Source organism: Epinephelus moara, chromosome 21 (genome assembly GCF_006386435.1).
Source record: "Epinephelus moara isolate mb chromosome 21, YSFRI_EMoa_1.0, whole genome shotgun sequence".
NCBI classification, from domain to species: Eukaryota; Metazoa; Chordata; class Actinopteri; order Perciformes; family Serranidae; genus Epinephelus; species Epinephelus moara.
The window spans coordinates 17,184,524-17,208,622 of record NC_065526.1 but is presented as its reverse complement, the minus strand read 5'-3'; the positions used below and the strand labels follow the sequence as shown (position 1 = coordinate 17,208,622).

At 41.4% G+C, this 24,099-nt stretch overlaps 2 protein-coding genes and 1 long non-coding RNA gene across 5 annotated transcripts in view; 1 reads left to right on the top strand and 2 right to left on the bottom strand.

Annotated features, from left to right (window-relative positions):
• Positions 1-601: 601 nt before the first annotated feature.
• On the bottom strand, positions 602-9,133 carry LOC126383045 (profilin-2-like). 2 transcript variants are annotated; one of them, XM_050033421.1, is made up of 3 exons: positions 8,787-9,133; positions 5,531-5,723; positions 602-2,097 (listed from the first exon to the last, which is right to left on the bottom strand). In XM_050033421.1, the coding sequence occupies exons 1-3, from the start codon at positions 8,913-8,915 to the stop codon at positions 2,000-2,002; spliced, it is 420 nt and encodes a 139-aa protein (XP_049889378.1). In that variant the 5' UTR covers positions 8,916-9,133; the 3' UTR covers positions 602-1,999. The 2 variants fall into 2 exon arrangements, with proteins under 2 accessions (XP_049889378.1, XP_049889377.1); XM_050033420.1 differs by having other exon boundaries at positions 602-2,413; positions 8,787-9,131.
• Positions 9,134-12,323: 3,190 nt separating this feature from the next.
• LOC126383047 (uncharacterized) overlaps positions 12,324-24,099 on the bottom strand; it is a 39,489-nt gene continuing 27,713 nt past the window's right edge. Inside the window, exon 3 of the long non-coding RNA XR_007569106.1 lies at positions 12,324-14,148. This is a non-coding gene — a long non-coding RNA (uncharacterized LOC126383047). The remainder of the gene's footprint in view (positions 14,149-24,099) is intronic.
• Positions 17,557-24,099, top strand: part of LOC126383014 (TSC22 domain family protein 2-like) — a 37,792-nt gene continuing 31,249 nt past the window's right edge. The window contains exon 1 of one of the 2 annotated variants that reach the window (XM_050033363.1): positions 17,557-20,065. In XM_050033363.1, coding sequence (XP_049889320.1) covers positions 18,246-20,065 — 1,820 coding nt within the window. In that variant the 5' untranslated portion in view covers positions 17,557-18,245. The remainder of the gene's footprint in view (positions 20,066-24,099) is intronic. The other variant, XM_050033364.1, reaches the window with a different exon arrangement.

Below are 24,099 nucleotides of genomic sequence, written 5' to 3'. Positions count from 1 at the left end.
GGGCTGCCGTCTTGTTTTTGCATGGATTAGCGCATTATGCTGTTACTCCCACTAGATGGCACAAAAAAGTGTCCACAGACGAGCACAATAGGTCTAAGTTAAGTAGAATGAAGTATAAGGTCAAGTAAACCCAAAATGTGATGTCCTCATGCGAGGACACAAAGTCTCTGGAGGATATTAAAAGATCCATACCGTTACCTGTCCAAAAAGATGTATGCATCGTTGCGGACGTAGTGCTGACGGATTAAAACTCCTAAATCAGCCAACATGAGTTTGTTCTCACAAGGCAACAGACTGGACATACTGGCTTTACCTCTGGTTGGAATAACTTTTATTTGATCTGTCTGTAAACAAGATGTCTCATCAATTCATGGCATTTAAAATAGCAGATTTTGTGGCAGAAGGAATTTCCAACTCAAAAAAAAAAAAAAGAAAAAAAAAAGGACAAAATATTGCAAACTTCTTTTTTTTTCTGTCGTTTAATTCTGTACATATTCCACAAAGTCTGGAGATTACTGATGCCAAAATATCCCTTAGGAAAGTGCCATTAAAAGTTACTTCTTGCCGGGGCAGCAGTTAAAAATCCAACTCGTAGTAGCAACAGATCAGATCGATTTTATGGCACAGAGTACACAGTTATTCTCAGAAAATTTTCACAAGACAACTTACAAATGTTCTTATTCCAACCAACACCATTTTCAATATGTTTAGTGTACACAGCATCGTTTTTTTTTTTTTTTTTTAAATATACTTCTAAGTACCGTACTATGACAATTTGTGAATACACCTTTGATGACTAAAGCACAAGGCAAATAATTTCCGAGGCGTCGGAGCCCAACAGCCTCGGTGTACAGTCAAAATGCATTCATACTGTAGTAAAATGACATTGCCGTTTCATTGGTTAATGGACATGAAATTAGCGACAAATCAATTAGTGATGAAAAGTTTAAGTAGTGCCAAACTCTAAGGAAGCAGTTAAATGTTTTACAGTCATCTGAAGTCGTCTTAATGATTTACAGTCAACAGGTGATGCCAACAATCATCCATCAGAATAAACTGAAGTCATTCTGATAATCCTCTTTATACTGACAGTTGGTCCAAAGGGGACGGGGCGGGGCGGGGGGGAAAGAACTCCACATAACAGGCGTGTGTTGTGATTTACAGAAAAATTTACAAATGGCAGAAGCCGACTGACTGTCACAGAGGTGGAATGTCCACTGAGACTCCAGGACGTGGTGACGTTATCATGACGATATCTTTGAGACCTCAGCAATGCTGACCTTACACTACAACTCAAACAATAGCCCAACACCACATCATTAACTTTTAAGACCACATTCAGGTACAACAGCAAAAGCATGTGATGGAGGGTAGAGGACGTTGTGCTTGAGGGTGGTACACACATACAGGACTTTTGTCAGAGGAAATTCGTCTTTTCTTTAATGGAGGCTTGAAAGATGGAGGCAGAAGAGAAGATGGTTTTGGCTGGAATATTATGCTGGGACAGAGAGAGGACAGGGCTGGGATCTGTATGCTAAAGAGGGTATGCATGCAACTTTTAAATGCCCACATGCTAAAGAAACAAAAACTGGCATCTTTAGTAATGCTCAAAAAGCAAAACTATGCAAACTATCACCACCATTACATGTGTACTTCCCCTTGGAATATTAGCCAGTTGCTAAGTGAATGTTAAACAAGGCGAGTCCAATTTTTTTTTGTTTACACTTTTATTTTTGCACAATCTTTTGGTTAATAAACATTTTAATGAACATGCCATTACTGTAGTGCCAAAAACATGAGAAGTACAATGTTAAAGTGGGGAGGGTTTATATAAAAAAAAGGGAGTGTGGAAGGAGATAAGCAAACAGAAGGCTGTTTATAAAAGTAGACTGGGGAGGAAGTAACATCGTATGCCATCTAATCCTGGAAGTAGTAGTGTCAACACAATGCGGTTGGGAGGGAGTGAGCTGCTAAGTTGATGGATGGGTGGAGAGGTTTCTTAATATCCAGACTTCCTCAGGTACTCAGCCATTCCATGTGCTTTCTTGTTAAGATTTCCACCATGGACCGCCTCCTTTCCCATGACTAAAACCAATACTGGAGCACACAAGGAAAAAAAGAGAAATGAACAAAATTGAAGAGTCTCCCCCCTACAGGACGAAGGGGGGGACAAAGGTGACACAGTATCTTACCACTCTTCATTGCTATTAAAAGTTTCCGAGACATTTTTGACTGCTTGCAGGAGAAATCTTAACAGCAATATTTCTTTTCTCTTCTTTTTGTCCCTCAATTTTATCTAAGTGAGCTTGAAAACATTAAAACCCTGAATCCCTCAAGTATTTTGCCATCGAGTAAGCCTTCTTATTCAATCCGCCTCCATGGACCCCTTCTTTGCCCATTACAAGAACCAAAACTGAAAGAGAAGAGATAGAAAAGGGACAGTTAAAAAAAAGCAAAAAAAGGTAAGGGAAAGGCATTCCTAATAAGAAGTATCATCACCAGAAGTGTCCAGGGATATTCAACAGTGTGCCATACAGGGCTAACAGGGTTGCTTTGTTAACATAGACTGCAATAGGTGATTCTAAGGATGCACCAATTTCTTGGCTAAATCCGTGTTGCAAATCAGCAGGAGGAGAGCTACTTGCTCCTCATTTCCACTTACGTATGCGACTAGTGTCCGTTGATCTGTAAAGATACGGATGACGCCTCTAGTGTCCAACACATTGAAGTGCATTTCTTTATGGATGACTAGAAACCTGATAGAAACTACCTGTAGCCGTGGAGGAGGCTAATTTTGTCCGGTTTTTGCCATCTAGTAGTTTGGAACATGTGGTTGGAACATTACCGGGACAAAAACAGCACCTGCCAGGTATGTGGCATGTTTTATGAGATATCTAATTAAAAAGATGTATGAACAGCTGAATGAGTCATAATAATGAGTCTTTTTTCCCCGTTGAAGGTTTTTTTGGGGGGAGTTTTTCCTTATCCGCTGTGAGGGTCCAAAGTTCCGAGGGATCTCGTATGCTGTAATGTCCTCTGAGGCAAACTGTTATTTGTGATATTGGGCTTTATAAAATTGAACTGATTGACCGATAATGACGATCTGACTGTATAGTGTCTAACCATATTTTAGCAGAACAACATTACTCTGATTCACAACGTGTTAAAACTAGATCAACAGGTTCTTTTTAAAACAGACAAACTAACTTGACGATCACAGGTAACTAAACTGAAGAAAATTGCCTGTTAGCCAGTTAGCAGCATGTTAGCTAAGCTAGTACACTGTCATATGGTCTCTCCGAAATCCACTGCAAGAGTTCAAATTTTTTAACGTACTCGAAATATTACAGAAGGGAAGCACATTGGATGTCACAGAGACTCCCATAGGAATGTATGGACTTCCAGTCGCCTTGTCTCCGTACATATACGCAAGTGGAAATGAGGCCTTAACGTTAGCTGTTAGCAGCAGGTAGTAAGAAAAAAAAAAAGTATGAAAAAATGTATGAAAAATATATTGGGGCAAGGTAAATTATAAAGTTATCATGAGGTGTTCAAATGTAATCATGTAAAACTTAGTTTTGGTGAGAAACTTGAATAAATACAGATGTTTTAAGAGGGGAAATTTGTTAATTTTTTTCACAGCAATATAAAACAGACATTACAGAGGGAATTATGATCATTATGTATTGTAAAAAAGGCTTTTGAAGCAGTTTTTTAAAGATGTTTTATGTGAAAGGTTACATTGGAGGCTGTTTCATAAATTTGTATGATAGAGTTTATGCTCATTCATTGACAGTGTACCAAGGGGCGAATTGACTCCAAAGCAGTTCAGTTATTATTTCATAATGATTTCTCTGGCACAAAAAATGAAAATAAATAATAAACAAAACAAACAAAAAAAACCCAAACAAACAAAAACCCCATAATTATCACCTATCTGCCAAATTGTTATTTTAAACTCAGTATTGGCCCAGAATATCACAATGGGTGCATCCCTAGATACATTTTCAGGTAATGTTATCAGTTGACACGATGCAGTGTCCATACATTTCCTATCTCACGATGTGACACTGCAGTTTGGACCATCAAATGAGAATTCAGTGTCCAAACAACTGATTTTATATAGTTCAAATGTAACATTGCTAGTCATTACTCAGTAGTGTTTCTTAAACAGAGAACATTCACTGAGTAGACAAGTGAGCAACTTCACACACAGCCCTGGTCATCAGTAACACATGGTTGAATATCACCACTGTACTCTATTTTTTAAATTCTTTTTTAAATGCAATAATTATAAGCAGGAGGACTGATGCACTTGACTGGTCATAACAACTTCTGCTGACCTCTGCTTTAATCACTAATGGGCCAGTGGATACGGCAAAGAAACATTTGTGTATAGATGGCACGGCACTGAAGAAGCAACAGGCTCATTGTGACTATGAAGACACATGCCACAGACTAATTAAGGTGCACTCTCTTTTACATAGGTATGCATGTGAAGACTGTGGTATATCGCTGCACCTATTGTATGAATGAAGTATGTAACAGTTAGATTTTGCTCTTTGGACTTTGTGAAGTATAACATGTAAAGCCGGATGAGGACAGGTGGAAATCTCTCAACAGAAAAAAGAACCGTGTCAGGAAAATGAAAGCAAAACAGTTTGGTTTTTGATTGCAATCAGTGTTTCTCACATAATCATCTGGCAGCACAGTTATGTTATTTTTCCCTTTAATAAAGTCTGCCAAAGCTTTGTTAGCTATGAACAACTGTACAGACTAAAAACGGCTTGTGAAAACAGAGCTATTTTGTAGCCAATGATCACGAGTCTTGGATGTCAGATCGCTGAGGAGCGTGTGAGAAACACTGGAGCAATTTCAGACGTCGAGGACCACAAAGGCAAACAGACTGGAGTAGGCAAACCCTGGTTTACATGAGGTTTATAATGAAAAGCTGACTGTTATGTAAATGTAGGAAATATTCTAACTTCACAAGTCTGCATCTATAAGCTTAGCCCCAGGGCGTCATATGATGTCGTGGCCCTGTTTCAATAAAGCGATTTAGGTGAATAATTCTGGCAGTTAGATCTGACATGACAGAGAATTTATTGGCAATAAAACTGCAGCTAGGGATTATCGTCATGATCTAATAATTTGCAGGAATTATATTGTCAATATAACATAAATAAATAGTGGAAAGTGCCCTGCATAATTTACCAACGCCTGAGGTGACATTTTTAAATGTCATGTTTTCTCTGACCAACTGTCCAAAAATCCAAAGCTATTCATGCATGACAAACAAAGCTTCAAATTCTAACATTTAAGAAGCTGGACCGAGCAAACGTTGGCCAGGAGAGGAAGTTATTTTAAATTATCTCCCTGATTGTCAGTCTGCACTTCCTTAACTTACAAAACTCATGTGATGTAGCTGTCATAGCCCTGTGATGTTTCTCCACTAAAAACAATATGTTTTAACCCATGAAGACAGAACTTTAATAGCTATGACGATGGCGTTTTAAAACTACACTTTTACCTTTTCCAGCTCTTCCCACAGAGACATTGTATGTAGGTTCGCCTCCTGAGCTCTTTGTCCTGATGTCCATTGTCCAGTCCCCGTCATCATGGAGGCTGTCTCTGAGGACAGAACACTTCTTTGAGCCCAGGGTGAGACCGTTGGTGTAAAAGGTCTCCCTGTCCTTGCCGATAAGGACGTCAATTTCTTGAGACTGAAAAACACAGAAAACCACAGGATTGGGACAATGTCAGTCAGACCCTCAGATACATATAACATGCTTCCAGTGACATGACATAATTCCTCAGAGTATAAGAGACACAAAAATGTCCACAAGAAAGGGCATGAATTCTCCAATGCTTTGTTAAGGTAAAAAAAAGTCTTTATTATACTAGCTACACTATAATAAAAACATAAATGATATAATTTAATGAAATAGTGAACCTTTACTATCTAGGGGATTTATTTCCTCTCTCGGTGACATCATCTACCCATGCATCAGGAGTTAGCATTCATTGTTTTAATAGCCTTTTTGCTTTGTTAGGAAGAAAGCGTTGACAAGTATTGTTCCATTTCCTTTACAGATACAAAGAATTTAGTTTTTAGTTTGCAAATTTACATCTGCAAATGTTCACTGGATAGAGTTATTGTATCAGTTTAAATGAAACTTCTTTAACTTCTTTGTTAGGAGAAACTTTTGTGGTATGCCCAAAACATTCTTCTTGTCAATTATCACTGACAAAATAACTCCAATAAAATGTTGCTGCAGGAATAGAAACCATGCTGTCCTGAAACAAAGCCCCTTTTCTGGAGTTCATACGTCTATTAAAGAAAAAACAAACTTGACTAATGGAGATTGAACTGGATCAGGGGGTGACACTGTTCAAGGCAGAGTGATCTGCATTCCTAAATAATATGTACCAGATGGGAGGGCATCAAAAACTAGAGAAAATTCTTTTGGGGTTAGGGACTGTTCACTATTTGTAAGGTAGGAGGGGTGGTGCAAAAAGGAGGAGGCATGTCAAAGAATTTTGTAAGCACTGGGGAGGGACTTTTTTTGGCTTACAATTTTAATAATTCTATTTTGAATTTATTTTACCACAAGTTTTTTAGAGAAAACATAAGTTTGGAAGGCACATGTTCTTTAATAATGGCCAAAAGTACTCTATTCATCATAGCCAGAAACTGTTAACAGAAATTTTTTGGTGTTCTCATTTCCGACAGTCCCTGGACACCTCATGTGTGATGGATGCTTTCATTAGAAAAACAAACAAACAAACAATATAAAAACCTTCGCTTAAAATAGTGAGATTTATTTTTAAAAAAACGAAATAAAATTTAAAAAAAGCCTTGCCCCACTTACCTGGCGTTCCTGATATGTATATTAGAGCTACATAACATCGAAAAGCTACAGAAAATAAACTTGCCGCTATGCTACATTACTTGGAAAGTTATCCACCTAAGATTTCTGCAACAATGAATTTCCATCACATTTCTAAAACTTTTAAATTATTTTTACTAATTCCATGGCGTTTCCATGCCTAAAATGTGCTTGCGAAAGCCTATGATTCTTCCAAGTTGTCCACGACTGTGGGAACCCTACAACCACAATGGATGACAAGAATGAAAAATGGAGGCTGTTTTCAACTCCAGGATTTCGTCTTAAACTTTTAACTTTCAAACACCAAAGGGGATGTTTTAACAATCTAATAACCAATTTATGGTTGAGGGACGTTCGTGTATTTTCTGCCAGTCACTCAGGGAAGCTCAAGGAAAATTATTTGTAGTTTTGGGGAGCGTCGAAGTGGGGAAAAAAACAAAAACAAAAAAAAACAGTCAGAACCCAGCCACCCTCCTCTGATAAATAAAGAACAGTCCCTAATTGGTATATTGTAACTGAATAGTTGTATAGTAGTCCTTCTTCATTAAACAACTGATTAACAAGCAAAATTCCATTGTAAAATCATCTATCATAAAATGACTTGTTCATATTTAAGATACTGTATTTGTTTCAAGAAAGTGTGCTTGCAAATCAGCACCTGTCTATTGATAGTAGATCCTAGATTGTTTGTGTGAACTGATCAACAATCCCCATGTGTAATCTGTAAATATGAAACAAACTTCCAGAAAAACCAAAATGGTTGTAAACTAAAAAATAAATAAATACATAAATAAATACTCTGCAGTTATAAAAACGGATCAAACTAAATCCACAAATGAAGAAAATATCTGTCAATATATCTATTTTTTCTACAAACAAATTAAATGCATTTGCGAATATCTTCCAAATAAATACAGCTTTAAAACAGATATTTGTGAATCCAGTTTTTATTTGTGCATCTAAGTTCTGGTCTTGCAGATTTCTCTGCAAGAGTCTTTTTATGTTTGAAGTCTGTTTTGTTTTAATTGTAAATCTGTTTCATATTTACAGAATATTTTTCTGAGTTAACAAACCTTTGTTGCATTTGAGGAAGTTGCTTTATATTAACAGATTACACACTTGCACCCAGACTGTCGATCTGCTCACAGAAATAACACTGAGACAAATCTATCTCCATACAAGTCCCTCAGTTTCTGGGACTGACCACATCTCATCCCTGCAGTAAGTAGCGGAAGTAAAGTGACGTCTTTGCACCGGACTGGCTCTCATGCCGTCCCTCTCAATGAATTAAAAAAAAAAAACACATTGTCATTCCCATCAAAGATACAAATGCATGTATGAATATGCGGCTAGAATACTTGCTTTAATAATAAGGAAGCCTGGTAGTAAGCTGACCAAACGTCCACCGGAGCTATTTAGCCTTATAACCACAGGTACCCGGTAAAGCAGCAGCTTAACGTTAGCTAATCAAAGCGGCCGTGCACACAAAAGCATGCACGTTTTCTTAAGTCAGACACCGTCTACTCGCTGGTTTTAAATTGGCGTTAGGTTATTAAAAGCAGCGCCTGGACGTTTTTATTACTGCCTGTTAACGGTAACTGATTGGTGTATGCTTTTATGGTACGTGAAAGCCACAATAAGTGAAGTCTTATCTGATCAACACGAGGTCTAATCCCGCAACGTTTCCTTAGCAGGAAATAACCGAGACAGGCCAACGGTAAACTAGCTAGCACACAAGCTAGCACGGTACCGTTAGCTTGCTAGTCATTTAGACCCTGCGAGGTAGCGGTTTTTCACGCTATTCCGTCTGACGAGCGACTGCGTGGGTGATACATAAACAACACTGTCAAACGGGACCGCACTTTTAATTCAGTTACCCCATTTAGCCCTTCTTACCGTGATATTGTTGAAAGTACCACCGGCATGTGCTGCCCAAACATATTTGGCGTCCGTATATCCAACAATGGCGCTATCCTGACAGCTGCCATCGGCCATCAGGTTTTCCACGTAGCTTTGCCAAGACATATTCAAGAAACTGGTGCTATATAAAAATCCCTACAGCTTCGGGTTGCCGAGCAGGAGACAGCCAAATGTGGAGAAAAACCCTACAGGCGAATTTAGAGTCTCCAATCTAACCCGCACTTCGACGTTCACCAACGTCAAGGCTGGGGCAGCAAAGAAAGCCAGGGCAGTGAGGCAGCGGCTGGGTGTAGTCCGTATCAGATCACTCCGCACAATGAGCTCCCCGGCGCTTTTATGGCAGCAGGCGGCGGAATAAAGAAGGACTTAACAGCTCAGCCAAGAGTCAACTGTCTGAGGGAATGCCGGGGTGCTCATAAAGGCGGATGGAGATTTACTGATTGAAGCGTTTAGTCGCTCATTCTTTCATTCATTCAGTGTATATTCATGTCGTAGAAAGACTGTCACATTAGTTAGTGTAGCCGTCAGTGGGTGCAGGAGACAGTGTGCCCTGAGGTGCATGTTGCTGATGGATTCCAAAATTATCTCAGTTTCAACACATTAATGCATGCATTTTTAAACGGTGGGAGCAGGGGCGTAAATATAGATAGTGCAGGCAGTGTGCTGGGGCCCCTGGGGTGGAGGGGCCCATAGAGAGAGAGAGAGAGAGCAGGGCCCTTGCAAGTGATACAGGGTGCTTTCATACCAGTGGCAGCTGCTGGTCTTTCAAACAGGGGAAGCTCACTTTAAGTTTACATCATAAAATCTGTCATATTGTAGCGAGGCAGTAACTTATAAAAGGAACATTTAATTGAAGCCGTTTTTCAACCACACTCCTGCCACAGAACCTCAGTAAAACACACCTCAAAGATTTTCAGATGGGTTTGAAAATGAGCTATATCACTTATGGAAATAAGGAACTCCGGACGGCACTCTGTCAGAAGACTCCACTCGCAAATATCCGGATGAAACTAAGCTCGAAATGCGAAGTGCTGTCAATCACAAAGGGGTTCAGCCTTTTAGACAGTTCCTCCAATCATCATCATACAATGAGCGTCCTCTCCCGACTACCGCTCCATTAAGTCCCAGGGAAGCTGAGCCTCCCTGGAAGTGACGAATTTGTCGCATTTATCCAATGACCGTCTCGCTTTGCTGCATGAAAAAAACCTGCTCGGCGCTGTCTCATAGGAATGCTTGGAGGCTCCGCATCCACCGCGCTGACACGAGAATGTATGACAGGGAGGTCGCGTTTGAAAACTGGTGATAAACAGCTGACGTTTGAACATCATAGTCATGATGTGAAACGCATCCTAGCGCACGTTTGATGCAATGTAAATTCTTATTTTAAAGTAAACTCAATAGTGCATATTTGACCATTTCTTCTGTGAAATTTTAGGGGAAGTTCAGCCTCCCTTGTTGTCTCAGAGCAATCGCCCCTTTTTCAGACCCAGGCCCCGATCTCACAGTACGTTACATGCAGCTTTAGAAAATGGAATTATTGGCTTAGTCCGACTGAAATTGGACTATCCATAGCTCGACTAACACACCGAGATGATTCAATTGAAAATCAAACTATTGCTGCATGTATCCACTTAGTCCGGCTGGAGTTGGACTCTGTGTTCTGCGCATGCACCACTTTTTCTTTCGCGGGCTTTCAGCCGTAAGAAGAAGAACACAAACACCATGACGACCGAGAAGCAGAAGATGCACTTCTGGACGGACGAGGAAACGACATTCATGCTCCGCCAGCTAGCATCGTTAGCTTCCTCTTCGGGTCCACCGGAACTAGTTCAATATGCACTATATTAAAAAGGACACAGCGCCGCCCATGGAGGCAGAGTCAGACGTACTTGGTCAGAAATTTGATTTTCTTTTATAGTCAGTAGCTATCTAAAAATTGTATGTAAGATCTATAAATATATGATAAAAACTATTCAGTGAAATGATTCATTTCTTACTTTCTTTGATATTTTTGTCACATATGCACTGAGGATTGCTGGGTGATATGTATGTTGATGTTGTCTAATGTTGTCTGTATTTCTGTCAAGACAACACATGCACAATAGCGTGCACTGGGGCCCATCGCAACTTCCTTACTCCACTGGGTGGGAGCCTGATTGGAAGTTTATCATTGATGGCAAATAATAAGCCTGTTTCCTTGGCTATATCTGTGTTGCCCCCACGCGTTTGGGCACCCCTGGTCAAAATTTTGTTAACTGTGAATAGCTAAACAAGAAAAAGATGACCTGATTTCCAAAAGGCAAAATGTTAATGGCAACACATTTCTTAAATGTTTTGAACAAGATTACTTTTTAGGCCTTGTTTCCACCAAACACTTTCAGTATGGTACCTTTGGAACCAAAAGCAACCCTTCAGACATGGTACCTAGAGCCTAGTGTTTCCACCACAAACAGTACTCCTAAACGTGGGCAGGGTTGTTGTCATTAACTGCTCCATCCAGCACTCACTGTATTTCCACATTATCGGTGACGCAGATGGAAGTCTGCACCTTGTTTATCGTCCACAGAATGAGGCTGCATGCCGACATTTTCAGAACAAAATAAAACAGGCTGCAGTGAGAGTCTCTCTCCATGGTATACTTAAAAATAGTGGGTTTGTGCTGGGGCCCAAACGCTTGGAAATCAACTCATTACTAAAAGTGTATGTCAACCAAGAGAGATAATAAAAACTAATTAATGCTTAAGTCTCTTAAGCTTGTGTGAACCACAGACCTTATTTAAGGCACCTTGCCAAAAACCCACCAAAAAAAAAAAAACCCCAATGACTTCAGATTAGGGAACCGGGAGGGCTAAAATGCTAACTCATTTCCTGGTTTTAGGTGAAGAATATATTAAAAAAAAGTAACGGCCATGATGTTCACTTGTGTGAAGTGAACATAAAGCTTTATGTCACTTTGACAATCCGGGGCATTTGTGTAGACTTCACATTAAAGTTTTGTGTCATGGATGGCTTGGAGATTACAGTGTGGATGATCACTTTATTTCTTACCTGATGATTTGCTCTCCACACCAACACAACGTTCATACTGATTTGAACTGATATTTCTGTGACATGGCTCAATAATACCAGAGGCAGCTCCACCAGCTGGCTTTGTATAAGTAAGTACATGTTAAAATAATCAAATTGAGAAACAAATAATCTCTTAATGAAACAAATTAAGGTGTTATTTTAATATCTGCTACACTGCTTAAACGTTCAAGCTCTCCCCAAGTGTCATGCCTTTGCAATTTTAATAAAAATATGCGATATGACTTATATGGATTTAAAGATTAGGAATATAGAAGAGATTTGAAGCACAGTGGAAAATGAAGCGGCTGCTGTGAGCAGTGTCATTTGCAGAATTACTGTAGATCAGCCTGTAGCATGTGATGGATTTATATGACACGTGTATGTATGATGTGTGTGGATTTGAATTTATTGAAAGGATAGCCCCTTGAGATGTAGCATCTCATTCTCAAGGGGGTCCTCAGACACAAATACAGAACAAAAACATACAGACAAAACTGCATTACATAACAAACATACACTACAAATACACAGATACAGACATCTTACTCACGATGACCGTTTCTCAATACCAAGTACACCAAGTTTGGACTTGTGCACTTGGGAGTTTGGACTTGGCAAATTCGATTCGGGAGTACAAACTCCCAAGGACAGCCATTGCCGCTGGTCTGTGAGAAATGCATTCTGGGATACCTGGCTGTCTAAAGTCCACACAAGTTACCTCCCGATGCATCCCCGATGGAACGGGCAGAGCAAGTTCACATCCAGCATTTGGACTGTACTTGGCTGGATGCGGACTTTGAATTGGAACAGTACTTGGGCTGCGACTGATGACGTTTCACAAGTCCGCAACAACACAAGTACAGGCAAGAACGGAGATTGAGAAGCGCTGCATCTCCCTCCCACATCCACCGCCCTCAGCTGCTGTAGGAGAAAATTAGGATTGGATGCCGACATTTTAAAAACACGAACAGGACTATAACGTTAATATCCCTCAACCGATTGCAATGGGTCGGCTTTATATGAGTTTATGATCTACGTGTAGTAGAAATAAAGTTTTGTCTCCAGTAAAGGGAATCAGGATATTTAGGCCAATTACTGCTGCTCAATGCTCTGTAAAGGAGCGTGTTATGCCTATATGAACTGAAATATTTACGTGGTGAAAGACATATATCATCATGGGGAACTGTAAATACAAGTTTGTCAAGCATCTATTTGGCTTACTCCTTAATTAATAGTTGTGGAGACTTCCCTATGTAACATAATTTAACCTGGAAGTACAGCTTATCACCTTGCTAGCATGCTAGCTAACTAACACTGTCTGCTTATTAACATCATGATCATAAGAAAGTAGCCTACTCTTCACTTTAAAAAGGTCAACACAAGAAAACATGTTCTTTGTTAATGTTAAAATAGAGACTATAGTGTGTGTTTAGATTGGTTCCCATCTGCATCCAGGCAGGGAAAATGAAAGGCTCGCTAATGTTAGTGATGTAGCTAACGTAGCTAGTGCGCTACTGTTAACTATTTGCCTCCAAGAACACTGCGATCATCTGCTGCTTTACTCATTTACTGGAGGTTCCCAGAAACAGCCGGAAGAAGATCGGCGATGCAGGAACACACTACGTACATTTTTTTGTACAGTTAATTATCTAAATACCTCCTCCACCACTCATAAAGGACTTGGTTTGGTTCCTAAACACCCGACACACTGATCTGCCGAGGCATTAGCTGGGTTAAACCCTATTTACGCAATTTATAGCCGACCCCCGTCACCACCACTGTCCTCACTTGTGTCCGTTTTATGGAGGACAATATGTTAGTATTAATGACATATTTTATTCACACACAACAATAATATGAACATCACATCTCCTTCAATGGTCACAAGCCCCTCCACCGGTCACACATTACTGAGCTGTGTGAGCACAGAACCAGGACTGATGAGCTCATCTTCTTCGTCTCTTTTGTTATGTCAGTGGAAAAAGGCTGATTTTGCCCTTATGTTGGAGCCTCGAATAATGTACGACATCCCAGTGGTGACCTTTGATGCGTACGTTTCATATAAGGTGGTTCTGGTAACTGATGCACCATCGCTGATGACAGCCACCTTGTTGGTGTTTGAGGCAGCTGGCCTCACCTTGCCAGTGTCATTGAAGACCCATGTTAGCACTTCTTCACGTCTCTGCATACCACAACACCAACATGGAGAGGTGGGGGCCTCGCATATGGTGTGGCAGGTCTTTGACTTTGGATCTTTTGTAGAACCACTCTGAAACATAAAAGAAAAGAAGTTAATTGAAAAGATAATGATCAATTATTGAATAGATAGATAGCTAGACAGATGGATAGCCACCTTTACTGAAAGATTGGCTGGCCACATTTGGCTGTGAGGCAGGAACATCATTGGTATTTGTTCATTTATAAAGCTTTGATGCAGATGCTTCCACCCTGTATTTCATCACTCTTAAGTCTGTCCTCACATAATCTTGGTACTTGTCCACAGAATAGGTTGTTGCTTCACACTCCTTTAATCAGAACTGGACTAGCACGAATGCCATTATCTTACAGTGCACTTTGTATACATGGAATAATCTATAAAATACTTTCAGCTTAGACGCTCTGCCAACATTATGGCTGTTTAAATGCCTTATGTCTGATCTTGATTTAATTGAGTGTAAATGTTTTTAACTATACAGCTACACCAAAGCATGTTTATCACCCTGTATTTCTACCATTATTATTATTAGTAGTAGTAAGATTACTTTAAGAACACTTTTTGACGATGACAGACAGTTTCTATTTGCTATTAATGTGCTGGTGAATAATTACTGACATAAATAATAGGTTTAGGTGATATAAGTCAATGTGATTGGTGGTGAGTTCAGGGTTCATTGAAGATAACCAAAAAAGGAAACAAGAAGCTTGACACCCTTCAAAGTGAACCACTCACTCCTTGGCCAGCAGGGGCAGTGTTCCCTATGGTGTGTGAACACCCATGACTCCTCCACAGTATACTTCACTGGCGCAGAGGGAGGAAAAACAAGTCAGAAAAAAAGATATTTAATCAATATTATAAAAAAAAATGGTTTGTAATTGCCTCTGTGAAAAAAACGCACAAAACTGATACCATTCTTTTTTTTAAAAAAAAAATCCTGTTGACCTTGTGAGATCACAAAGAGCCCACACAGAGCTCCCTCCTTCACGCTGCAGATGCAATGCAGTGCTGACTTACTCATGCACAATGCATAGTATTCCTTTAACCACAGCTTGATAAATCAGCCTCTAGTCAATTCCTACAGAACACACTGCCTTCAAAGACACACTTGATCGATTGGTAATGAATACAAAGTACTGTGGTGATCACAAGAGTTACTGCCTGCTCTGGCATTCGCATCCCCAACCAAAAAAACACTAGGGGCCATTGTAAAAAGATCAATGGTGCAGTTCAAATTAATGTAAAAAAGGTGTGTTGAAGGTCATGTGAATGCAGATACACTAAACTAATGCTGCTGTAAATAACAGCTCTGAATCAATGATCTTGAAACTGTTGAAAACTGGAGAACTCTTATCAACTTTTCCATGCTCAATACATTTGGAAAGTCTGTAGGACTGTTACTGAGTTGTAGTATGACCCTGCAGCAGTGATTATCCTTCTCATCCTTTCCATGACTTTATAAAAGTGCACACAAGGAATTTTTAACAAAGCTCCTCCACAGAGTGAGAACTATAGGATCCTGTAATCTCTCTTTATTAGGCTACTGTACAACCAGTAGGAGGAGAACTTTGATAATATCTGGTATACAGTAACACTGCAGCATACAAATACATAGAGAGGGAGCCAGAGTGATGCCTTCAAGTGCACTCCAATAAAGTCTGTCATTTATGGTTAAAAGGAGTAACTTGGTAACAGTCTAATTAAATGAATGCTACGCAGCAACCTAGCACTCTGACAGCTGCTGTCGTGTTTAAGAAAGTAACCCAGGTGCAATATAAAATGTATCACCGCTCAGTGTCTTGTTTTTGATTTTTCGTAAAAACCTGCTTCACAACTCAAAGTCAAACAACAAGGGAGAATTCTCAGTAACATCAGTTATTCTCACGGTATGTGTATACTTGATAATAATAAATTCTATTACTATTTCCCTCACTTGTTGCCATGACTAGCGTCTGGTTTGTGCTATCTAATTGGAAATTAGTCCCCAAATATGATAAATAAAGTAGACAAAATGACCAGATTTGATAGGAGCTGTAAGGTAAGTTATGCTGTATAACCTGATCTCAGGGCCCTGACCTTGAAAATAAAATTAAATCTTTCATAAAATCCTTCATCAAATCAGTTTTGTGCTTCTGTGGTGCGTATTCGTAAGTGAATGTTTTTAAATCAAATCAACCAAACAGCAAATCTGGGGTCTTAATTGCAAGTCTCCCCTCACACAAAACAATAATAACATTAGAATTAAAGTTTTCTTTTGAAGAAAAACATGTTGAACTTGATCTTTACTATTAAAATCTGGTTTCTGAAACTTTTTTGTTTCTGCTTATTCATTTATTTTATTTTCATTTTATGTTAAGTTTATCTTATTTTATTTTTTTCTTAAAATCTAACTTTAAGTCTAATTTTACTATTGTTTTGTGTGAAGCTCTGGCAATTAAGAATTTCATCGTGCAGTGTCAACCGCTGTTTTTTTTTTTCCCCTGTGCATATGATAATTAACTTCTTGAATCTTGACTCTTGTATCCAACATGGCACGACACAGAAAGTGTGAAGAACGAGGACGTAGTAGTAGTGAGGTTATAGCCGGATAATGTCAGTCACAGTTTCCTAGAATCCAAGATGATGTCTTCAATTTGTTTATTTAGGCTCTTTATTATTATCAGAATCAGTTTTATTGATGAAGTTTGTGTAACAGAAATTTGATGGGTGTTTATGCATTGCTTTCAAAAGTTAATTTGAAAGAAAATGACCAGTCATTGGATAGACAGACTTACTGTTTTTATTATGTAAGGCATCAGCACCAGTAACGTGGTCACTTCACAAGGTAACTGCTGTGTTTTTTATACTGTATTTTGTACTGTGCAGTGTGTACATACTGCTTCTATTATGTTAGGCACATGGATTTACTGTAGTCTGCACTGCACCTTGAATTCTATTCTTATTCATAGCATCTACTTGTTATGTATAGGACTACAGATGGAAATAAGTGTTTTGCTAAATCTGGTGCAACAATGTTTTCGTTTCTTGTAAATGACTAATGTCATTGCACACACTAAACTAAACCAAACTAAACTAAACAATAAAAAAATAAATAATATATGTAATATTTAATTAACAGTGAAATAAAACAGAGAAAAGCATCAAATACTGACACCACAGTAGAATATTTGGCATTTCTACTTAAAAATTATAACCAGCAGTCAAACAAAAAGCTTCAGCAAGAGAGAAACTAATAATAAATATGATTAAAAAACTATAGAGAGATTAGTTGGGATGGAAACTTGTCTACTGGTTGAAAAAATACTCTAGAAAATGTTCGCTTTATCAGCTATCTTCTGATTTCCTGTGCGCGCTTTGTGATTGTGCTTTTCCCGAGGGTAAATGAAGGCAGCACGAGCGGGGGATTCTCGAACGCCTCGTACGTAAACATCCTTACGCACTCTACCTACCCACGATGCAGCGCGGTTGCATACAACATAGCCATCTTGTCAAGAGTGACTGAGAGAGGGAGGCAACTGTAGGCGCTGTTTAGACTCTCATTTGTTTTAAAGCGTGATATTAAACAGCGGGTTTCTGTCTCGACCGCCGTTAGCTTCACCCCGAGTGTCCCCGCCGACCGACCGTGAGCTGCCGAGGTGAGTGGACACGAAGGACCGCTTTCGGGAAGATGTCTCACATACTTGTTCCGACGTAGGGGGAGTGTGCAGCAGCCAGTTGGCTTGACTCGCTAGCTAGCTTGGTGAGTGGAGGGCTGCGGGCCCTCCTCAGCCTAAAGTAGGTCCTGCAGCTGGGCAACACTCTCTGCGACAACGGCCGTTTGACAACTGCACAGCCGGGACATTAGCAGGCCGGTCCGGACCGACTGAAAGCCCCGGGTCGATCATCCTCCGGGCGGCTGGTGTCAGCGTCTAGAGCCGCGTTGCTGGACAAGACGACACAAAGTGTGGCGTTGCGTTATGAGCTCATGAAACGCAACAGGAGACCGAGAGAGGAAGAGGGATGGCGTAGATTCATCTTGATCACAGCGAGAAGTAAAATAGACCCCAGTGTGCTGTTTAATATGATCTAAGCTCTTAGAGGCTGCACCCAGCTCGTCCCTTTCTGACGGAGGATACACATAGCCATACGGGACTCGGAATCAGGCTGTCAATATGTCGAAAATGCCGGCCAAGAAGAAGAGCTGTTTCCAGATCACCAGTGTGACTCAGGCCCAGGTGGCGGCTATAGGTGCCGCGGACGACACGGAGAGTCTGGACGACCCAGACGAGTCGCGGACTGAAGATGTGTCGTCAGAGATCTACGACATGTCACGGGCTGAGTACGAGCCTGCGTGTGACAGGAGTTCATCCGAAGAAGCCCTGAATAATGTCGGGGAGCCAGAGGCGATCAGTGTTATGGCACCATCACACATACCTCAAGTCGGTCAGGTGTCTGCGCTGTCAGGCAGCGCCATGGGGGAGTATCGGAAGGGGGGAGTGTCGGGCTCGACTCAAGGTGGGCAGCAGCAGCAGCAGCAGCCGGGGATCGGCGCTGCAACTGGTGTAGCCCCCATCAGTCAGCCCGGGGCAATGCAGCAACAGCCTGCTCCTGCAACCAGTGTGTCAGTAAACACATCCCAACCTGCTGCAGTGACCAGTTCAGCTCCTGCTCCTGCCACCTCCACAGTGAGTTGCACTTCACGCTTCAGGGTCATCAAACTCGATCATGGTACCGGAGAACCCTTTCGAAGAGGCAGGTGGACGTGTACAGAGTTTTACGAGAAGGACTCTGAGGGCTCTGCTGTCAGTAGGACTGTAGATAGCATTAGGCATGCCAGTGCGACCGCACTGGACCCTGCTGCGGACAGAGACAGTGGGATCGGGCAAACGGGAGGATCTGTGGTTGCCCCGGCAACACACTCAGGTCAGGGTTTGGGCTCTGTGGCGGACGCTTCTGTCCCGTCATCCCGCATGCATTCAGTGGAGACGCCACCGCAGCAGCAGCAACAAATCCAGCATCCACACTACAGCGCCCGGCAGCAGGGTGTCAGTGGGTCGGCCACGAAGAGTGCGTTCTCCAGCAGCAAGCCTGCAGCTGTCCCAGCTCAGCCAACAGTGGGTCTCCAGCCTTCTGCTCCCCAGGGCGTGCTGCCCGTAGGACAAAACGGCCTGCCTCAACCTGTTGTACACATACAAAAGTCCCCCATCATGCCGCCTACAGCCCAGACCGTCACTTACCCTCCCCAGCAGCAGCAGCTTCCTATGGGCCACCACCTGACCGGCCAGTCTTCTGGACTGCTACAGAACCAGACGGAGTACTATCAGCAGCAGCAGCCAGGGCTTTCCACCGGCCAGTCTGCAGGGCCTCAGCCTGTGGGACAAGCACACGCTCCAGTCCTGCCTCCAGCCTCTGGAGTGGTGTCACTGCCGAGTCAGGTTGGAGATGTCGCAGGAGCAGGGGGGGGATCTGTACCTCCCGGACAGCCAGCTGCGGTCCTCCTGCAGCAGCAGACCGGAGGAATGGGAGGCGTCGGAGGCTCCATGCTGGTCGGTGGATCCGCTGTGGGTCAGTACACAGCCACCGGACAGCCTCAACCCCACGGCCTCCACCCTGCATCCTCCGGTGTACAAAACGTGCCTGCCAGCGCAGTGAGCTCCAGTGTGCCCACCACTGTGCCCACTGCTGTGCCCAGTGCCTCCAGTGCAGCCATGCCAAATGTGACAACCTCCAGTTTGCCTCCGGGTCAGATACCCCACAGCAGGACTCTAGTGGCTTTGGGGGCGCAGGGCCTCCCAGCAGCTGGATTTGGACATGTAGAGGGTGGCAGCGGTGCAGGTGTAGGGAAGTCAGAGGGTCTCGTCAACGCACAGTCTCCTGTCGTCTCTGGGAAGGAACCGGTGAAGCCCCTTATGCCTGAGAGCCTGCAGCTCGCCACGCCGACTGTCAACAGCCTGTTTGGAATCCACATACCTGTCGACGGGGATGTGGACAGGTAACAGTCTCCAGTTTTTCCCAAGTGTTTGAAAATTCTCATCCCTGTTGAGCATCATCACCATGACTGTGCAACATTATCACACAATAGTACACAGACTTTGAACAGTCACATAGTGTAACGTGCCTATTTCAGTGTCCAGGAGGAGAGAAGTTTGTCATAACGGGCGTTTTTTTGGCGGTTAACTGTGATCACAAGAAGGTTGTGAGCAGAGGCAGTGAGCGTTTCAGTGTTGGTCATCCAGTTTGTCAGATGAGCAGGGTTTTCCCCCTTTGTTTCAGGGAGGTTTGGAAGGAGGGGGGTGCGTAGAAGGATGAGAGAAGTGGCACACAAGGAAACTTGGTGGCACACAGGAAGGAAATTTAATGTTTGTTGTTTCTCATTAGAGCCCAGAGAAACCAGAGAAGCGTAGCACACTTGCGGTAAACATCCATGGCTTCCACTGCACAGGCAACAACTTGTTAAATGCGCACATGACTCCTGTAACACTGTGATTCATTGTGTGCAAGGGTGTGAATTTGTGTGTGTGTGGAAGCATTTTGTCGCTGGTCTCTAGCCTCCTTCTCCTCCCACTTTAGCTCTCTGAGGCGACGGCCTTGGCCACAAACATCAGAGATGTGTTCACTCAGCTCTCTGTTAGCCTTAAGCTACTTGTGGCCACGCTTTATAACGTGCTGCGTGCGTGACCTTTTAATAAGTTAGTTCCTGCTCCGGAAAAGACCGTCTAATACAAACGCTGTGGAGAGTATTTGATTTTGTGTTGCCACATTTATGATATCACGGTTTCCACTCACATCCCTGTCGGGCTCTCCTCAGGAATGTGTTTACAGAGGATTTTTACCATGTTGGCTGAAATATGTGTTTTAGCTTTGTGCTGCAGATATTATGCTGCTGAATCATCTTTAGGTCGGACAGACTCAGGCAAGTTCTTTGATTTCTTAGCTAGTTATAGACGTTGATTCACAATGGATATCTGAGATGATGACGTCCTCTTAAAGTGTGTGTCACACTGCATCTAAAAATTCATTCTCATAAATATAAACCACAGCAGACATTTTGGCAGAGGTTTAAGAACTGAAATGTGGTATTGTTCTTTAGGGATAATTAAGTTAGTGTGTCGCACAGTAAGGGGCAAAATATTTGTGAACACGTGGCATCTTTTTATGAGTTATTATGGCTTCCTTTCCAAAAGTAATCTCTCTCTTAAAGGGACAGTTCACCCCCAAAATCAAAAATACATATTTCACTCTAAATTGTTGTGCTTTTTATCAGTCTAGATTTTTTCGGTGTGAGTTGCTGAGTGTTTGCGATATCGGCCGTAGAGATGTCTTCCTTCTCTCCAATATAATGGAACTAGATGGTGCTCAACGTGCCAAAAAATACATTTAAAAAACTAAACAGCAATGTCTCTTTCCAGAAATCAGGACCTGGTTACTCAAGATAATCCACAGACCTTGTTGTGAGCAGTTTATGTAGGAACTGTTTTTTTCAACTGAATCACCGTGCAGAAGGAAGTGTGCATCTACTCATATACGAGAGGCTCCTGCTCGTGACAGCATGAAATGTTAATGGTGTCTTCCACGGCTGAGCTCTGGCGTGCTAGGTGAACTAGCAGTAGATGTACGCTTCTCTCTGCGCGGTGATACAGGTGTAGTTAAGTAGAAAGAAAATAGTTCCTACATGAAACTGCTCACAACAAGGTCTGTGGATTATCTTGAGTAACCAGGTCATGATTTCTGACATTGCTGTTGAGTTTTTCAAATACAGTTTTTCGACACTGGAGCACCACAAGCTGAGTGCCATCTAGGTCTGATACAATACGTTCAATATACTTTACTGATCCCGTGGGGAAATTAGTCTTGGACTCAGGAGCTTCACAAGTATTGCCGCTTTACAATAAGAGTCCAGCAGAAATGAAAAGCATACACCATAAAAGAAAAAAACGGACGATAGCTCCAACACTCAGCAACTCACACCGAAACAATCTAGGCTGATAAATAACAACACAGGTAAGAGGAAACATATGTATTTTTGATTTTTTGGGGGGGTGAACTGTCCCTTTAATTCCCGAGTTTTGGCACTTAGTTTCACTTGTAGATGGCACACATGAGCGGAAATGATACAGTGCCTGAAATCTCTTGGTGGTTTCCTTTTACAGTCTCACAGATATAACAGAATGCAGAGCAGACAGGAGATAGAGACTGCAGAACGCTGGCACTACGTTGTTCCTCACGTGTGGGTGGACAATCACTTAAACAGTTTGTTTGAGTGTGCCTCGCACTTAAGGGAGTTTACACTCATCAGTGTATGATCACAACTTTATTTTTTGTCCTTTCTGTGCCATTAACCCACCAAACCTCAATTGTTTAGTGGCTTTACGCACCCACAGAGAGTGTGATGTGTGAGTGGTTTGAGGACCAAGGGGTGATGTCAGTAAAACGCATGGCTAGTGTCAGAAGCAACTTTGACACTTGAGAGCAGGGGTTTGACACTATGGGCCCCCCGTCAGACAAAATCAAGACAACTGTGCAATCATAGTGATAGTGCAACATCAACAGTTAATGTTACTGTTTTTTAGCCTGTTTTGTTTACTTTATGGCACAATGGCCGCTTAAAACTTTGCTGAATTAGCTTCTAGCAGTGCCTGTTTGCAGTTTACCCATGGGTGTACGGACGGCCATCACCCTGAAGAAAACTTGTAACGTGGTGATTTTCGGGGAAATTCTGCAGTGACAAGGAGCACCTTTTTTCTCTGATTTATAATTGGATTTATGGATATTATCCAGGTTTGTAAAGGGAGATAATCATAATATGTCATTTGGGTGTGTTCAAATTCACATCAAGTACAGTAACTAAAATCCTGTCGTTTTTAGAACACATTCACTTCACATAGTATCTTTGATTTACAGTTTGCCATCTAACGTGGAATTTATACTTATGCGTTGAATCGTCGCTCGTCGCTAGGCTAATTTACACAATGTAAATGCCATAGGCTTGTGTTAATAACGTTAGCATGCGACATTTGTTTGGAAAACGTGTTTAATATAAGACAGTTGTTTTGTCGGTGAACCTTGTGAGTTGTAATGGAGCTGAATTTTGTAACGTTACCTTTGTTAAACATTGCTGTTGTCCCTGGCTTCATATGAGTAGAGGAAAAGTTTATTAGCTGCTAGGCTAATTTTTACAATGTTAAATGCCATAGGCTTGTGCTAATAACATTAGCATGTTGTATTTGTGGGGAAAATGTGTCCAGATAAACACAAGTGTTTGTTTGTGAATGCTGCTAGTTATAGTGAAGCTGATTTGTGTACTTGTGTTTGAAACTGTCGCTATAAAGCCATGTTTAATGTGTGTTTAATGTGTGTTTTGGATCAAGTAAACTTTATGGCGCTTCACAGAAACCTCACCGCCGACTAGTGTTTTGGAGGTGTAACTGCAGTGTGTCACAGACACACCACCGCACAAGTATAAATACTCACAAAGGCCATGTGTGTAGCCCATCCCCAGCTCTCCTGCCTTACAGTTTAAAAGTTCTCACAAAAATAATTTATTCAAGCACTCAGTCTGATCACCAGAAAAATGGTGGCATTGTCTGTTTCTGCAACTGACGGATATGTTACATTTGCACTAGGGGTGTAACGGTACACAAAAATCTCGGTTCGGTACGTGCCTCGGTACACAAGTCACGGTTTAGTTTTTTTCGGTACAGTAATGAAAAAAATAGACAACTATTAAATATCTTTTACTTATTGGTAACCTTATTAAAACATACCACCACAGCAGTTAACTCTTTTTACACAATTTTTGAATGAAACAAATATATATATAATCCTGCTTTTTTACATTGTTTGAATGAAAATACAAATATAAAAGTGAAAAATAAAATCCTGCTGTTTTTTTAACACATTTTTTGAATGAAAAATATAAATATACATTTCTGCTTTAACAGTTTTACTCAATTAAAATAAAAAGTATAGTGCAGCTGGTCAGCTTTAAAGCCTGCTCAGATTCAGTTTTACTAGGAACTTACTTAG